The sequence below is a fragment of the Oratosquilla oratoria genome, chromosome 14 (assembly GCF_046742065.1).
Source record: "Oratosquilla oratoria isolate Oo_2021 chromosome 14, ASM4674206v1, whole genome shotgun sequence".
Lineage (NCBI taxonomy): Eukaryota > Metazoa > Arthropoda > Malacostraca > Stomatopoda > Squillidae > Oratosquilla > Oratosquilla oratoria.
In genome coordinates this window covers 58,587,562-58,605,739 of record NC_134790.1, presented here as the reverse complement: position 1 = coordinate 58,605,739, position 18,178 = coordinate 58,587,562, and the positions used below count along the sequence as shown (strand labels likewise).

General features: G+C 38.9%; 1 protein-coding gene across 1 annotated transcript; it reads right to left on the bottom strand.

Moving 5' to 3' along the window:
* Positions 1-15,423: 15,423 nt before the first annotated feature.
* On the bottom strand, positions 15,424-16,416 carry LOC143032691 (protein FAM200C-like). The gene has a single exon (XM_076197576.1). It carries the CDS (start codon positions 16,414-16,416, stop codon positions 15,424-15,426), a length of 993 nt encoding a protein of 330 aa, XP_076053691.1.
* Positions 16,417-18,178: the final 1,762 nt, after the last annotated feature.

The following is an 18,178-nucleotide window of genomic DNA, read 5'->3' as shown; positions in this document are numbered from 1 at the left end:
ACCGCCGTATTGGCAGCCGAGAACTCTACCACTGCACCACGAGCGTGTGTATGCCTATGTGCGTGAGCGTGTACGTGAGTGTATGTATGTGTGTGAGTGTGCGTGTGTACTTGCGTGTGTGCATGCGCTTGTGTTTGCATTTGTGTATAAATACTGTATATGTTTATGATTTAGTTTGTGTGTGTGCATGTGAGTGTGTGTACTTGTGTTGCATACGTACTTGTGTTTACGTATATGTATGTGAGTGTGTGTGTTTGCATGTGTATGCTTTTCTTTGTGTGTACTTGTGGGTGTATGCGTGCTTGAATTTTATTGTATATGTGTGAGGGTGTTTACATTTGTGTATACATGCGACCGTGTTTGCATTTGTATGTATGTATGTATGTATGTATGTATGTATGTATGTATGTATGTATGTATGTATGTATGTATGTATGCATGTATGTATGTATGTATGTATGTATGTATGTATGTATGTATGTATGTATGTATGTATGTATGTATTTATGTATGTATGTATGTATGTATATATGTATGTATGTATGTATGTAGCCTATGTATGTATGTATGTATGTATGTATGCATGTATGTATGTATGTATGTATGTATGTATGTATGTATGTATGTATGTATGTATGTATGTATGTATGTATGTATGTATGTATGTATGTATTTATTTATGTACGTACGTACTTACGTACGTATGTACGTACGTACGTAGGTATGTATGTATGTATGTATGTATGTATGTATGTATGTATGTATGTATGTATGTATGTATGTATGTATGTATGTATGTATGTATGTATGTATGTATGTATGTATACGTGTGCGCGCTTATAAGTGATCAAGGATGTGTGCTTGCATGTACAGAATGTGCGTGCCTGGATTTACCTAATTGTAATAAATCCTAATGTACAAGAAAGTGTGTATATGTATGTGTGTGTATGTTAATATAATTAATTAAGGCATACGCAGGGGAGCGCGTTGCTTTCCTCACACGCTGGCGCGTAAGTTCGATAAACATAAGAACAACATCAGAATGAAGGAGACTGCAAGAGACCATAAGGCCTACACTAGGCAGCTCCGTATCCATCACCACCTGTCATCCCCATCCATAAAGTTGTCTAATCGTTTCTTAAAACAACTGATAGTTTCAGCGCTTACTACATGGTTACTAAGTTTATTTTATTCGTCGACCACCCTATTAGTAAACCAATTCTTGCCTATTTCCTTTTTAAATCTAAATTTGTCCAGTTTATAACCATTACTGCGAGTCCTGCCCTGTTGTTTTAATATGATGACCTTGTTTGCATCACCCTTGCTAAAGCCTTTGATCCACTTGAACACCTCTATTAGATCACGGCGTCTTTCCAGAGAGTGTAAGTTAAGGTGCCCAAGCCTCTCTTCGTAAGGTAAATTTCTGAGTCCATATATCATTTTGGTCATTCTTCTCTGTACTGATTCTAGTGAATTGATGTCCATTCTGTAGGACGGAGACCAAAACTGTACCGCATAGTCAAGGATGGGTCTAACTATCACTAGATAGAGTTTAATAATTACCTCTGCACTTCTATTCATTACCGTCCTAGCAATGAAACCTAATGCTCTGTTAGCTCTATTCCTGGCGCTAATGCACTGTTTCCTGATTTTAAGGTCCAGACTCACCAGAACTCCCAAGTCTCTCTCGCACTCAGTTTTCTCTAAAAGCGTGTTATCTAAGCTGTATCTATTTTCGGGGTTGTGTAGCCCTACATTTAACACGTTACACTTACATTTTACCGACCATGTGAACAATTTGTTAAGATCATCCTGCAGAATCTCTGCGTCGTCTCCTGACCTAATTAGGCGTCCTATTTTAGTGTCTTCCGCAAACTTACTAACATCACTATTCATCCCGTCGTCTAAGTCGTCTATGTACATAATGAACAACAAGGGACCCAAAATCGAGCCCTGGGGGACCCCACTAGTAACATTGCCCCACCTAGATTTTACTCCATTTATGGTGACCCGCTGTTTTCTGTTACTAATCCAAGCTCTAATCCATTCTAACACTTTTCCTCCTATGCCATGGGCTTTGATTTTATTTAGTAGTCTGTGGTGTGGCACCTTGTCGAACACTTTGCTAAAGTCAAGGTAAATAACATCGTAATTATCATTGTTATCTGACGCCTTATATACTTTAGTGTAAAAGGATAGAAGATTAGTTACACACGACTTACCCTTGGAGAAACCATGCTGTGAATCACGAATTAAATTATGTCTTTGGATGTGTTCTCTGAGTCTATCTACTATTACTGATTCAAGCATTTTGCCCCAGCTATGACTTCTGTGGGCATCTCCTTCGTGTCACCCATCGAGTGTTGCCTCTTGTGGAGACAACCCTGTGAGTAGGATCAACATCAAGGAGACGTGCCATATATCCATAAACAGCCGGAGTTGACGTTCGCAAATTATGCTGGTAACTGCCCTCACAGTACAGCTGCTTAATATCAAAGACATCGAGAAGCCTCTCCGAGTCAACATTCAATGCCCATGTCACAATGGTACAGCAAGACAGGGAGCACAAGGTATTTGAAGATTCCAATTTTTGTCCTCCTGTATAAATAACGACAACTCTATATACTCTGGTGGGCAATGTCAATCATTCGAAGTACTTCCTGACATAACCCACCACTGCCAGGCACTATACCAGTGGTTTTTTTTTTTTTTTTTTTTTTTTTTTTCCTGTGGCCCCTTTCGACACGATAAAAAACCTTGTGGCCTCCCATGCCAACTCCATCCACCCCTCACCCTGATCACCCAAAGAAGTGAAAATATCATGGATTCAAAACACTTCAGGCATGAATCAAATAACAATATTAGTTGGATCAATATATTTGTTGAATACTATCAAAATGAATAAAGCAGGAATACATGTAGGCGAACTTGGCTCTTTTTTTTTTAAGTTTTAGTGGGATCCCTATGACTGATGCAGGGCTGCCAACTTATCGATATTTGGCTCCAGAGATGTCAGAGAAAGACGTAAATCGACTCTTTTTTCTATATCAAGGCGGTTTCGCGTCTTTGACAGCAAGTGCATCACCCGACTGAAAGAAGTCTCAACTAAGTACGACGTGGGAAAAGAAAATAGAAGCAACTTCACTTCCTTCCAGAGGAGTGAGTACTTTTCATACTTAATTTACCCACAGCTTATGGCACCCTCCACGCTTGAACCTTGCTCGAGCTGTTGTGTCATTCTGCAGTTCACTGACACTTTCTTGTAGGGTGACATCAACTTCAGATGCATCAGCAAAGAACGGGTCCACAAACCAGTCAGGCACGGTCATTTGAAGTAGATCAGAAAAGCGAGTTTCCATATCATTATGCAACTGCTTCAGATGGTCGACATACACTGCTGGTCAGCATCAAGCAGCTAGGTGGATATACTTGCTAAGGATGGAAACTGGGCAAACTTCCCATCTCCCAAGGTTCAGCCAGAACAGCTTGAGTTTCCCTATAAGTGAAGTGATCGCCTCCTTGTACGAAAACAAGGTGGAGTCATTTCCATGAAGCTCTTTGTTCATAACATTTAGCTTTTCAAATCGTCTGACAGGTAGAGTATATCGCTCTTTGCATCAACAAGCTTTTGTCCGAGTTCCGTCTCACTCAAGAAAGAGATAACGCTGTCCCAAAGTGCAACAAAACGTTGCAAACAATTACCCTTAGACAGCCACCTTACTTCCGTGTGCAACACAAGTCGTTCGAATTCTTCATTATTCTTCCCACATAGTTGCTGAAAAAGGCGATCCTGCAGAGCATTCTTTTTTTTTTATCAAGTTGACAGCTTTGATAACATGCCCAAGTGCTTCATGCAGACGTCCTGCTAAGTTTTTGGCGACCAGGTGCTGCCGGTGAACAACACAGTGCACACAAACGACGTTGGGGACAGCTTTTTTCAAGTACGCACTGAATCCCCGATACCTTCCGATCATAGCAGCAGCGCCATCTGTTGCACAAGCCACGATGTTCTTGAGTGGAATATTGTTTTTCTCAAAATATGCTTCAAGTTTTTGAAGATTGACTTGCCTTTAGTGTCAGTTGTTAATTTCAGTGCAAAAATTCAGTTATTCACGTATTCCATCAACATCAAGGAACCTTGCAAACGCCATCAAAAGGGCAGAATTGTCAGGTAAAGTAGCTTCGTCAAGTTGAAACGAGAACTCATTCACCTGCAGTTTTAAGACTAATTGGCTCTCAACATCAGCAGCCATTTCATCGATGCGTCGCGATACTGAAGAGTTGCTCAGCGGAATAACACTAGTGACCTCTTGTGGACTTTGCTTCATGACTGTTGAAAGCACTATGGCCACTGCCGGCATGATGAGAGATTCACCAATAGTATGAGGTTTGCCTGCTTTTGCGATCAAATTGGATATCTTGTAAGAAGCCAGCATTCATCTCTCTATTTTTGCCACTTTTTTGGGTGAACATACGATTCATTGTCATCCTTCCTTGGAACTCATCACGTAAATTCTTGAAAAACTCTAGCGGCTTGTCTTTCTTGTCTTTATGCGCAGCCTTCAGATGTTTTTCAGTTTGCAGGGGCGCATACTCTCATTTGACATGGAGGCCTTGCACATCAGGCACATGGGCATTGCAGAATTTTGTGGGGACTCGATGAATCCATAAGCAAGATATTCGACTGAATATTTCCTGCATTTTTTCTTAGATGCACTGGCCATACTCTTCTGGAACATAAACAAACGAAACTCATTAATACTATGTACCGATACATTTAATAGCTAAAACAAAAATTATACAAATCAAGACAATACACTAAATAGCTAAACAAAAATTATACAAATCAAGACAATACACTTAATAGCTAAACAAAATACAAAATACAGATGAAGAAAATCATGAATAACAACATAACCAGTTCAAACATACAGATATTAAGTCATAGGACCCCTTGAACGGAGATTATAAGGCCTAGTTTGTACAGTGGACCTTGGGGGAGGCCGAGCAAATACAAGGATAGGCACTGTTGTTACTTTAAGCTTGTCCACGTGCAAGACTTCTCTCAGTCCCTGGGAAGGATCAACTAAACCATGGACAACTACTGGAGCAGACATGCTACGTAAGGGAGCCAATATTACAAAGCGACTAAAGTGGTCTATACACATAAGGACATACACAGAACCTTCAGTGCTACAAGGCAATTGTTAAAGGTCTATAACAATAGTCTGAAAATGACGAGGAGTAGGGTACTGTAGGATAGGAGCAGTATGCGTAGAACCTTAGTTCTGGGTACAAGACCTACACTGGGCTACATGAGTGGTAATGTCCAGTCACATTCTAGGCTAATAATGTTTCTTGCGAGAAATAGCCAGAGTTTTGTCACAACCTGGGTGACCAGCTTGAGGGGGCATCACGAGCAAGAGACAGAACAACAGAAACTAGGGACTCAGGGATCATTAACTGTGCCACATCTTACTCAAACACTTCCATATTACGAATGAGAACATTGTCCTGTAGAGAAAATTGGGACCGGGGTACAGGTAAATTTGGTAAAGTGGCATCATCACCAGATTCCAAAGCATAAATGTCAGCAAACGAAAAAGAGTCCTCACGCTGAGCTTTGGCCAGATCCTTCAGAGAGAAGTTGTCTATCACCGTAACTGCACCTACAGCTATATTACGTGAAAGTGCATCAGTAACATTATTTGCACGTCCTGGAGTATGCTTAAGGGTTGGGTTAAATTCTTCAATTGTAAGGAACCATTTGGCTAGGCGGCTTAAAAGATTTTTGCCCTTGATATGCTAGGTGACAGCAGTGTGGTCAGTGTAGACTGTAACAAGATATCCAAAAATTATATCACGAAAATTCTTTAAAGCCCACACCTCTGCTAGGGCCTTTAAATGTGTAACAGAGTAACAAGACTTAAGCTTGTTAAGAACGTGACTAGCATATGCAATAGCACGGGGTCTACACTCATATACTTGCTGCATAAGTACAGCTGCAATACCTATACCAGAAGCATCTGTACAAATAATAAAGGGAAGACTATAATAAGGGAAAACCAACACAGGCGCTTCAGTGAGTGCATGCTTCAATGAATCAAAATTCTCCTGGTGAACATCACGCCACTGGAAGGAAGTATCATTTTTGAGAAGACGAGTAAGAGGAGATGCAATTAAAGCAAAATTCTTAACGATAGTATCCTGCCAGTCCAAGGAAGGAACGTATATGTTCAGCTGACCTAAGTGTAGGGAAATCCCTAACTGTCTGTGGTGTGAATACCGTGTTTGTCTACAACATAACCTTAAAATTGGATGCTAGACTTAAGAAAAGAACACTTGGGCAAATTGAGTTTCAATCCAGCATCAGCAAAATGTTACAAGACCATGGACAACATAGTGAAGTGGTTTTCCATATCCTTGGAGACTAATATTAAGCCATCTAGGTAAACAAAAGTCCGTTCCCCACTAGGCCATAAAAAATTAAGTTAATCAAGCGATGGCAAGTCAAGGGAGCATTCCGTAACCCCATGGGGCAACGAAGCCATTCATAATGTCCTGTTGGAGTCGAAAAGGCCCTGATTTTACGAGATTTTCCCAAGGGAACCTACCAAAATCCCGCCTTTAAGTCTAAGGTGATGAACACCATATTACCTGCTCCTGTGGACTGGAGAAGAGCACTTAACACAGGCAAGGGGTAATGGTCGGGAATGGTGACCTCATTAACTCGCCTATAACCAATAACAGGACGAAAAGATTCATCTTTCTTAGGCACCAGGAGGAGCGGCGAGTTCCACTCTCAGTGAGACTCTTGTACAACGTCATCACGTAACAAGTCGCCAACCAAGGACTGTGCTACAAGCCGACAAGAGTGAGGCAACCCGTAAGAGGAAACGCAAACAGGTCAAACATCTGGCTCAAGATCAACGCTATGAACAACACGATCTGTAACTCCTAATGGATCACCAGGCAAAACCAAAGCTTGACGGTGGGTCACTAACAGGTGAATGAGACGAAGCGTCACCTCTGGAAAGTCAATCTCACCTACAAGCGTTGCATACTAAAAGGTCAAGTGAGCTGTGTCATTTACTTGTGGAGACCGTAGCACCGAAGCTGCTATGATAGAAGGCGAATCATGCACAGTGCCAACGTTAACTACTTCAAAGGAACCAAAATGACTGCCGGGAGAGAAGGTGATAGGAGCACCTGTGACGTTGGTTACCGTATTTGTGGTAAAACAATCTTCACGAATCGTGGAAAGAGTTCCTTCCAATGCTAGACGACGAACACGAACATAGTCAGGCTGAGATAAGACGTCAGAACCAATTAGAGCACCTGAAACGCACACTCGAACTTGAAGGTCCAATATAATGATGGCCTACAACAACAGCAGCACAAAGAAAGAATAGGAGAGAAAACCTATTCAAGACAACTGTATGGTCTGATCATGCACAGAAGGGGAGCTACATATGGAAAGTGGCCTATCTGTTGTAAGAATAACAGAATTATGAAAAGTCACTACACGGCGCCTTGGAAATATATCCATGCCATGAGCTATAAGAGCATCAATACCCAAGAGGCAATCACACATAAGAGCAATTCCAGAAACAACAGCAAAAATAACATGGAAAAATGTAGCATTAGAGGAAAATCTTAAGAGAATGTGAACAGACCCAAGAATAGGCAAGGGGAAACCTTGTACAGAATGCAATCTATTACAACAAAAAATAGATAAAGGGAGATTGTACAAATCCCTGAGAGCATAATAAGCTTTTCTACCTATAAGATTACATTCGGCACCAGTATGTACTGTAACTGAGATAGGTGCGTTCTCCGTAAGAAATTGGAAAGTGAGTGATTGAGGAGACTCGGCAGCCACCAAAGTGATGATATGAGACCGGGTATTACTGGTCAATCTCCTGGTTATGATATGGGCGCTGGTGAAAGTGGGACTGAGTTTGCCTAACTTGATGAGAGATCTCTGCCTTAAGTTTCAGAATCTTTGAAAACTGATCAGTCGAAGGCTTACATCGACCATGGATATGGCAGTAGCTAAGTTTATCCTGAAGCGTTACTCTAGAGAAGTCATATGTCACGTTAAAAGAGGCATCAGAAATTCCTACGGACAGGGAACTGCTTTAACTTGTGCTCGTAACGCTTACAGCGAAAGCAAAAAGCACTTGAGTGACCTGACTTTTTATAATAGGTACATTAAATACAGGTGGTGTATATGTAGATGAAGGAGTGCTATGAATAGGTTTTAATGACTGATGGGGTGGAGGAGGAGAAATAGGAACATTGGCATGTTGTTGTGTATTGCTAATATACGAAGAACCATAAGGCACCTTTAGTTTACTTGAAAGCCGTTATTGCAAAACACAATAGGGACTAATCATCTTCTAGCTGAGAGAGAAGAAGCTGCTCTCCTCTCAGAAGACACTAATAATAGTATATAAAAAATAAATTCCAAAATAAGGCGGAACCTATCCAAAGTGATAGCATCTCTATCTATACAAGCTGAATGAAACAATAAATCCAAAGCATCAAAACCAATCTTGCTGACCTGGGCATGAGCACGCATATAATTAAGAGTGCCCAACTGGGATGTAAGGACATCAGCTAACTTAAATCACCATTTAAATTATCACCTACAGGGGTATTAGAAAAGATTTTGAGGAAATTAACTATAAAAGTATCATGATTAAACAATACGTAATACAGGAGGCTGCCATCATTTCAGCTGCCAATAAGTTAGGAAAAATTAGAGATTTCGCAAATTAACTGTATTATCTTTGCATTGTTGTATATATATATATATATATATATATATATATATATATATCACTCAATCAGTCAAATCAGCCATCCAGAGTCCACTGCTGAACAAAAGCCTCCTTCATAGCATTCCATGATTCACACGACCGCGCCAAACTCTGCTACGTCAATCCTGCAAACTTCTCAATCTCGTCTTTCCATCTTCTGTCTGGGAGTCCCTCTTCCACGTTTCCCATCTCGCGTCGTCCACTCTGTAGCACACTTGCTCCATCGCTCATCAGTCGTTCGCACTAACTTACCTGCTCAATTCCACTGTCTCTCTTTTACCGCATCCACAATATCTTCCACTCCAGCCTGCTCTCTCACCCAACTTGCTCTCTTTCGGTCTCTCAGCGTCATTCCCATCATTGATCTCTCCATTCTTCTCTGTGCAGTCTTTGTTTCCATCGCCTTCGTCAGTTTCCAAGTCTCACACCTGTAGATTATTGCTGGCAGAATACATTGATTATAAGCTTTACGTTTCAAACATAAAGGTAGAGCGTCTCTCAGGATTTTATTATATTTACCGAACACTTTCCAACCAACTGTAATACGCCTTTTTATTTCATTATCATGAATAATCTACAATATCTTCCACTCTAGTCTGCTCTCTCACCCAACTTGCTCTCAAACATAAAGGTAGAGAGTCTCTCGAGATTTTATTATACTTACCAAACACTTTCCAACCAATTGTAATACGTCTTTTTATTTCATTATCATGAATAATCCACAATATCTTCCACTTTAGTCTGCTCTCTCACCCAACTTGCTCTCTTTCGGTCTCTCAGCGTTATTCCCATCATTGATCTCTCCATTCTTCTCTGTGCAGTCCTTAGCTTTGTTTCCATCGCCTTCGTCAGTTTCCAAGTCTCACACGTGTAGATTATTGCTGGCAGAATACATTGATTATGAGCTATGCGTTTCAAACATAAAGGTAGAGAGTCTCTCAGGATTTTATTATACTTACCAAACACTTTCCAACCAAAACCAATTGTAATACGCCTGCCTGTTCTCTCGGTTAGTTTCCATCTAAAACTTGACTTAGTCTATTTGTAAAGATCTTGGAGAATACTTTATATACATTTGATAGCAAGCTAATCGGTCAATAGTTACTAAGGTCCTTCTGGTCTCCTTTTTTATGAAGCAAAATCACTATAGCATTGCACCACGCATCAGGAACGCCTTCTGGGTGTACAATTCAGCTAACTTAATATGAACTAATTTCCCGTTGTCTTTCAACAGATCTATCGATATACCATCTTCCCCAGGTGTTTTTCCTCATTTCATATTTTTTAGAGCAAATGCTACTTCTTCCTTTGTAATCTTTGGTACACTACTAACGTCTACACGTGAATTTACTGATTCAACTACGGTCTTCGACGAGTAAAGCTCTTGGTAAAAATTCTTCTACTTTTTCTACCATTTTGTCTCTACGTTTAATTATTTCTCCATTTCTATCTTTCAAACATATCATTTGCTGTCTTCCTAAAGCATGTCTGCGCTCGGTCATTTTAATACTTTTACCCTTCCGAATAGTTTCCTCTATTTCATCCATGTTTCTCTTTCTTTTCTCCAATCTCTGCCTTTTGTTGACAAGCTTGTTTAGTTCTACACTTTCTATTTCATCTCTCCTGTATGGTCCTTCTTCTTTTAATTAGGTAATTTGTAGCTTGGGAGTATTTGTTTTCTCTAATGTCTTTTATACTTACTTTCTCTGCCGATTCCCTAATTATATTCACTAAATTCAAATTAATATCTTCCACGGTGTCCTCATTAGTTCTTAGAGCTTCGAATCTATTTTTAATTTCTAACTGAAATTTCTTATAATTATCCTTAACCTTTGCGAGGCATATTTTCTTTCTTAAAATTAGTTTATTTCTCTCGGCTCTGAAATTGAATTTAGCTGTGCAACCTACCATTTTATGGTCACTACCTATGTTGACTTTATTTATCACCGTAAAATTTTTAACGAATTGCTCTCATCTCCTAATATGAAGTCTATTTCGTTCTTTGTTGTTCCATTTGGACTTCTCGTCCCTTTACGACCTACACGCTTTTGGAAGAAAGTGCTCATTATCCTCATGTTGTAGTTCTCTGCAAAATTTACTAACATCTCGCCTCTGTCATTTCTTTCATTTACTCCAAACTTCCCAATGCACGTCTCATCGCCCATCTTCTTCCCCAGTTTAGCATTAAAGTCGCCTATTACCAACGTGTACTTACTTTTTTCTTGATCCATTACCTGACTTAAATCATCATAGAAGGACTCGATTTCCTCGTCTGAACTCTTTGAAATGGGTGCATAGACCTGACCTATTTTTAGAGTGTACCTTTTACTCAACCTAATCACAATCCAAGCTACCCTGTCTGACAAACTACTGAATTTGACTACGTTACCAGCAACCTCTCGGTTTATCAAGAATCCTACTCCACTATATCTTTCTTTGTCCTTACCTCTATAGTAGAATAGGTGGTGACCATCTTATAGTTGTATCAGCTTTTCTTCCGCTTTTCGAACTTCGCTCATTCCTACGATGTCCCACTTGATGTTGTCTAGTTCTTCCATCAAACTCTCCAGCCTATGATCTTCTGAGAGACTTCTTACGTTGTAGGTATAGATCTTCATTTTCTTCATGTTGTTTAATGTCCAAGACTTGGATCTGCTTGGACAGTGCTTACTCACATTCGGTGGCACACTGCCCGTAAGCACACGAGGCAATGCGTTTGGACCTTTAGGAGACGATGATCCAAAAGGAACGCCCGGTTTTGTTTTGGTTGTGCTGTTCATATTGGCTATGAAGGGGGGTTGGCAGTAGCCTCACCTCCGTGCCAACTGGTTTCTGGTGAGATATTTCTCTGGTGTCACTGAAACCCTATATCGATAGGATGCCCAATGGTCCACGCCGTCATTATGACGGTACCCCATATATCTATGAGGAGTTTCCCTGTTCGCCATCAGGACGTGCCTGTTTAAAGTGGGTCTTGCGACTGTGCGTGTGAGCTACTCTTTGTCTGATCTTTCTTACAAAACCTGTTCGATATGGGTGACCCTGCAGAGATTGTCTCTCTATCGACATAGCTTTTGTAGTCAATAAGATTGTCAAGCCTATCCACCACGTCAAGGTATCAACTCTTGGATATATATATATATATATATATATATATATATATATATATATATATATATATATATATATATATGTATATATATATATATATATACATGTATATATTTATATATATACATATATTCATATTCATATATATATATATATGTATATATACATATATTCATATATATATATATACATGTATATATATCATATATCATATATATGTATATATATATATTATATCATATATATATTATATATCATATATATATACATATATATATATATATATATATATATATATATATATATATATGAGAGAGAGAGAAATGGGTGGGGAAGGGCAAACAAAAATGTGTTGGGAAAAGAATATATTGCCCTAACGTTTCGACCAACTTGGTCTTCTTCAGAGGACATGTTGCATTACAAAAGGACCACAAGTCTTATACTCGCAGCGAGGGGGAACCCGGCCAGCTGTGAGCGGATGTGTCAGGTCTTCTCTTCGGCTAATGATTTAATTATCAAGACACTTGCTGTTTTTGACAGGCATTTAAATCCGTCTCTGTCATTGTTATTTTCCCTGGTGGCGATATGTGCGGCTTCCACAGTTTTCCTCATTTTCTTTTCAAGTCCCTCGTGTAGAACTTCCACGCGGCTCCAGTCAGGTAGGTTTCCGCATTTCTCTAGATGACGAACCAGGGAGTTGGATGTTCTATGTGCCCTGAGGTCGTTTTTGTGTTCATTCAGCCGTTTCTTGATCCCTCGACCTGATTCGTCGAAGTATGATGAAGGACAGCCGCATTCCATGGTGGTGGTGGTGGTGTTGATGTTGTTTAGGAAGCCCTTCATCCATACAGCTATCTAAAATTCAAAAGCTACATGAACATTTTTCCATAGGTCTCATGTACATCAAGGATTTGATTATACCACTATAGCGATATATCGAGCCTCATTTAGCCTGCTGCTTAGTCATTAGACATGCTTTTATCCTCGTGGTGGGCGGGATAACCCTTATCATGGCTACACTACGATCGTAGGGCTGCTCACTGCGGCCACTTATCATGCTCTTACATCACCATGCCTGATTGCTTACTCTTTGTGTTTCTTACTTTCTCCTCTTCATAACTTATTTTTACTGTTTCCCCGTTGTTTGGAAATACACGTCGTATATTCTAACTATCGCACGAGATTCTCTTAAGCCTATTTTTCATCACCTCTTTCCCTCTACCTCTTCTCTTCTTCCCTGTAGTGTTATAGAAAGCCGCCAAATGGGATGGAGTGATGGCCCTAAAGACCCCCTACACACACACACACACACACACACACTTTCTCTCTCTCTCTCTCTCTCTCTCTCTCTCTCTCTCTCTCTCTCTCTCTCTCTCTCTCTCTCTCTCTCTCTCTCTCTCTCTCTCTCTCTCCCTATCCAGATTGGATCACTACATCTGTATGGATGTGTTGCAAATAAGAATAAAAAGGAAGAGATTGAATGTGTTGTCGATGAGTGAAGTAAAACTGAAAGGAAATGGTGAGTTGGGATTGCTATGGGTAGGATGTCAGGAGTCGAGAGGGGAAGAGGAAGAGAAAGACTTTCACTGATGATAAGTGATAAGATAGCGCGTGGTGGATCGAAGATAATGCTACCGAGGGTGAAATTGGGACGAGTGCATGTGGTCCTGGCCGTGAAAAAAGTGAGGAAATAGAGGCGTTTTGGATTTATCTAAATGAGTATGTAAATAATTTTAAGAATAACTAAAATGTGATGGCATTGGGGATCTTAATGTTGGAATATGAGACGAGCCGATAAATGGAGTGGTAGGGAGGTACGGGGTGGCAGGAATGAATTAATGTAGGGAGATGTGTATTGAAAGGGAAGTGGTTAAAAAGAAAGAAAAATATAGGTATACATAGGCAAGGGTAGTGAGTGGGAGGATAGTAGAGGAGATTAAAGAAAGCTATCGTATCTCCTTTCTATACCTAATAGGGTTTTGTTGACACATCTATCACTCACAAACTTAGCTGCACGTTCTTCTGAGTTACTGTTATCTGTTTCCTCACACTGTTACTCCATACATCCGGACTTACTCAAACGCACTGTATAATATTCGGAAAATGTTTCTACCTTTATCGAATTCTTATCCGAATGCTCATGAATTTAAAGATATGCATTGCCTTAGTTTTGTCGTACCTCCTCAGTTGTGTTGTCTTATAATCCAACCTATCCACCATATCTTCCGTATATGGACTTCTCCTGTTTCATCGTCCCCACTGTTCTTGACAACTGTATAAATACATAAAAAAATAACTATGATGCCCCTCTTATTTTTCTAAGTCTAGGGTTGTTGATGTCCAAAACAAACACACACACAAACACACACACACACACACACACACACACACACACACGCGCGCACGCACGCACGCACGCGCGCACACACACATACACACACACACACACTCAAGCGATTACAAAGGAGGAGCATGCCGACAAGAGACCTTTTGGTCCATAACTAGGTCGGATGCGAAAAGTTATATATAATAATGATAAATAAATGAACAAATAAATAAATAAATAAATAAATAAATAAATAAATAAACATTGTAATAATATAAATCATAATAAATGAAATAAATGAACAGGTAAAGTTAAATAATAAACAAACAGGCAAATAGTAAATAATAACAAATTTACAGATAAATTATAATAAATGGTAATAAAATAAGTAATAATAAACAGACAAATATTAACAAACAAATAACCAATATAAAATAAATGGCAGTCATTACAGCATCTTGCTTAGGTGTTTATCTAAACCAGGGGTCGGGTAACTTTTTTGGGTGTTACCCCAATAGAATTTGTGGTAAAATGAATTTACCCCCACACTTGGAAGTACTCTGGTGGACAAACCAATTTACTTATAGAATTCATGGATAGTAACAAATAAACAAAAAATGTATATTGGAAAAATGTTTAATTGTTAATTTCATCTATCATAGGAAATAAAAGTCTGTCTTTTTGGCATGGAAATAGCACACAAGAAAATAACGTAGGAATCACATTTATAAACAGAAATAAAACACTCTTTTTAGCATTACATGGCACACAAGCAAAACTATTGACCATCATGTATTTCAAATTCATACAATAACAAAAGAAAATTTTATTGAATCCACTATTATGGGGAATTTTTTTTATCCTTTCTGGCATAAGAATGGCACACAAAGAAAAATAATGTTATTCTTTCTGGCATAAGAATGGCACACAAAGAAAAATAATGTTATTCTTTCTTGCATAAGAATGGCACACAAAGAAAAATATTGTTATTCTTTCTGGCATAAGAATGGCACACAAAGAAAAATAATGAAGAAAATATTGAAAACTTTAATATTTTAACATCAGATTGAAATCTTTAATATTTTCATATCAGCTACCTCAGGCTTTGGAAAAATTATACTGTTTCATATTGGATACAACAAACTCGATATCAGGGATTTTTTATGTTACTGCTACTAGGATGCTGTCTTCAGGATTCAACCGGTTTCTGTATTTTGTTTTTAGATTTACAAGGGTAGAAAAACCTTGTTCGCAAACGTAGGTTGTTGCGAAAGGTAGTAGCATTTTAGTTGCTTCCATATGTGCAGTTTTATAAGCCTTTGCAGTTTTTGACATCCAAAAACTTGAGAGATCATCCTTGCTCTCAAATTCCATTTTTGTTTCATTGTTGGAACGAAGTTCAATAAGCTCTTCTGCCAATCCTTCAGGCTGTTCAGGCAAATCAGCCAGCTCACTTTTGAAGGGGTTTACAACCCAGCTGACAGTATGTGAATCAAGTTCTGGAAAATAGTCACAGAACCTATTTCTAAGTTTGGTCAGGTGCCTTGTGACTGACTCCTTTATGTCACTAAGACTGCAGTCTTGGCATTCTTCCAAAAACTCTCCCAGTTTTGGAAAGGCAGCAGTCTTATTGACATTTACTTTCTGGTTCCAATACTGAAGCTTTGATACAAATGCTGAAATTTTTTCCCTTGCTAACAGGAGATTGACTTTCTTTCCTTGCAATTCCTTGTTCAGTTCATTTACATGCCCAAAAATGTCAGCTAAATATGCAAGAAGAGCTAGCCAGGTTGTTTTTCTGAACTTTTCTGCAAGTGTGTGTTTTTGATCAGTCAGAAACATTTCGAGTTCTGTTTTAAGAGCCCACACTCTATTCAAGACATTTCCACGTGAAAGCCACCTCACTTCCGTATGGAAAAGAAGGGTTGAATATTCAGCCTCTCCATCCTCACATAAATCACGAAACATCCTCGTGTTTAGTGCATGCCCTTTTACAACATTGACAATCTTAACCACATCATTTAACACAGCTTCTACTTCTGGTTCCAAATTCTTCACAACTAATGCCTGGCGATGTATCATACAATGGATGGCTAGAATATCTGGATTCTGTTGTTTAGCCAAAGCCACAAAACCATTGACGTGACCAAGCATGGTAGATGACGAGGGGCTAAATAAAGACTGATAAGTCAAGGAGCAAATGCCACCACCAAGACAACAACGCAAAAGCGGTCTCACTGAGGGTTAAAAATAGTTTCAATACTGATTCAATACTGATGAAGCAGTTTCAATACTGATATTTCTCCGTTTCCATAGTTTTAAAGATCGTGGGATCCTCGATGCATTCTTTTCTCCAACTTTCATATCAGTTTCCCTCACTTAGCACATCCACATCCGTAGCACGTTCATTACCCCCAAAAATTTCTAATTTACCCCATTTGGGGTAATTTACCCCTGTTCCCCGACCACTGATCTAAACGAATCTTAAAGCTTCGAACTGAACTCCATTGCACTGCCTCTGCTGGAACTTACTTCATTCATTAACTACACGGTTGGCGAAGTTATTTCTACCCACTTCCAAATTAAATATATTTCCTGACAGTTTGAGACCATTATTTCTTGTCGGATTCTCATTCAGTGTGAAAATTTTGTCTCTTTTGATGTTGCCAGTTCCCTTTAGATTTTCGTATGATTTATTTTTGTTATTTGGAATCAGTTTTGTGGCTTGCTGTTGTACTTTTTCCAATCTGTCTATGTCTTTAATGAGATTCGGTGACACCATACGGAAACAACATATTCTAAATGTAGATGAACTAACGATATATATATCTTGTTAATAAGAGATAGATTTTTGAAGTCAAAAGATCGTGCAATCGGTCCTAGAATCTTATTTGCTTTCTCAGATTCTAAAATACACTGCATAGATGATTTGGGGTCGTTACTGATAATTACACCGAGATCCTTTTCACTATCCACTTTTGTTAACGAATTTCCAAATAATCTTGTAATCGTACTTACTGTTATTTTTTACATATGTGCATAACCTTGCATTTCACTTATGTTAAATTTCATTGGCCACTTTTCAGACCATTGCTGTAATTCATCTAAATCTTATTGAATATCTAACTGGTTTAAGTGACCATTTTCCATTCCGCACAGTTTTGTATCATCAGCAATTTTGGAGGCAATAGATTTCAATCCGTTGTCTATATCATTTATAAGTACTATGAATAGAAGTGGCCGGAAAACCCATGAGGAACTCCACTCTTAAAAATTTTCCACCTAGAAGTTTTGCCATTTGGAACAACTCTCTTTTCGATCGTTTAACCAATTACTAGTCCAACTTAATAGGCTACCACTTATTCCGTGTGAAGCAAATTTAGTAAGTAGTCTTTCGTGGAGGACAGTATCAAAAGCTTTTGCAAAGTTTAGATATATTAAATCTATATTGTTTCTTTTGTCATAATTCGAAATGACTGTGTTGTAGAATTCGAGTAAGTTGGTCACGCAAGAACGTTTCCGTCTGAATCCATGCTGGCTACCATTTATCAAACAGTTACTTTCTAAATGATGTTCGATAGCATCTCTGGTGATAGTTTCCATCATTTTTCCTACGAGTGGTTTATTTTTGTCACCTTTTCTGAATATGGGAGCAACATTAACTAGCTTCCATTCTCCTTGGACATCTCCAGATATGATGGATTTCTTGAAAATCATTTCTAATGGAACAACAATCTCATTTTTCATTTCCTTCAAGACTATTGAATGCCAACCGTCAGGCCCTGGTATTTTATTAACTTTTAGTTTTTCTATACATCTTTTAATTTTTTCTTTTGCTATATTTACCGTAGTAAGTTCACCCTAAACTTTTCACAGATTTCAGTTTGGAGTTCACTTTGAGGTGCTTGGTTTACGA

Excerpts from the sequence above, each read along its gene's own strand:
- LOC143032691 (XM_076197576.1), bottom strand. The coding sequence starts at position 16,416 with ATGCTTGGTCACGTCAATGGTTTTGTGGCTTTGGCTAAACAACAGAAT.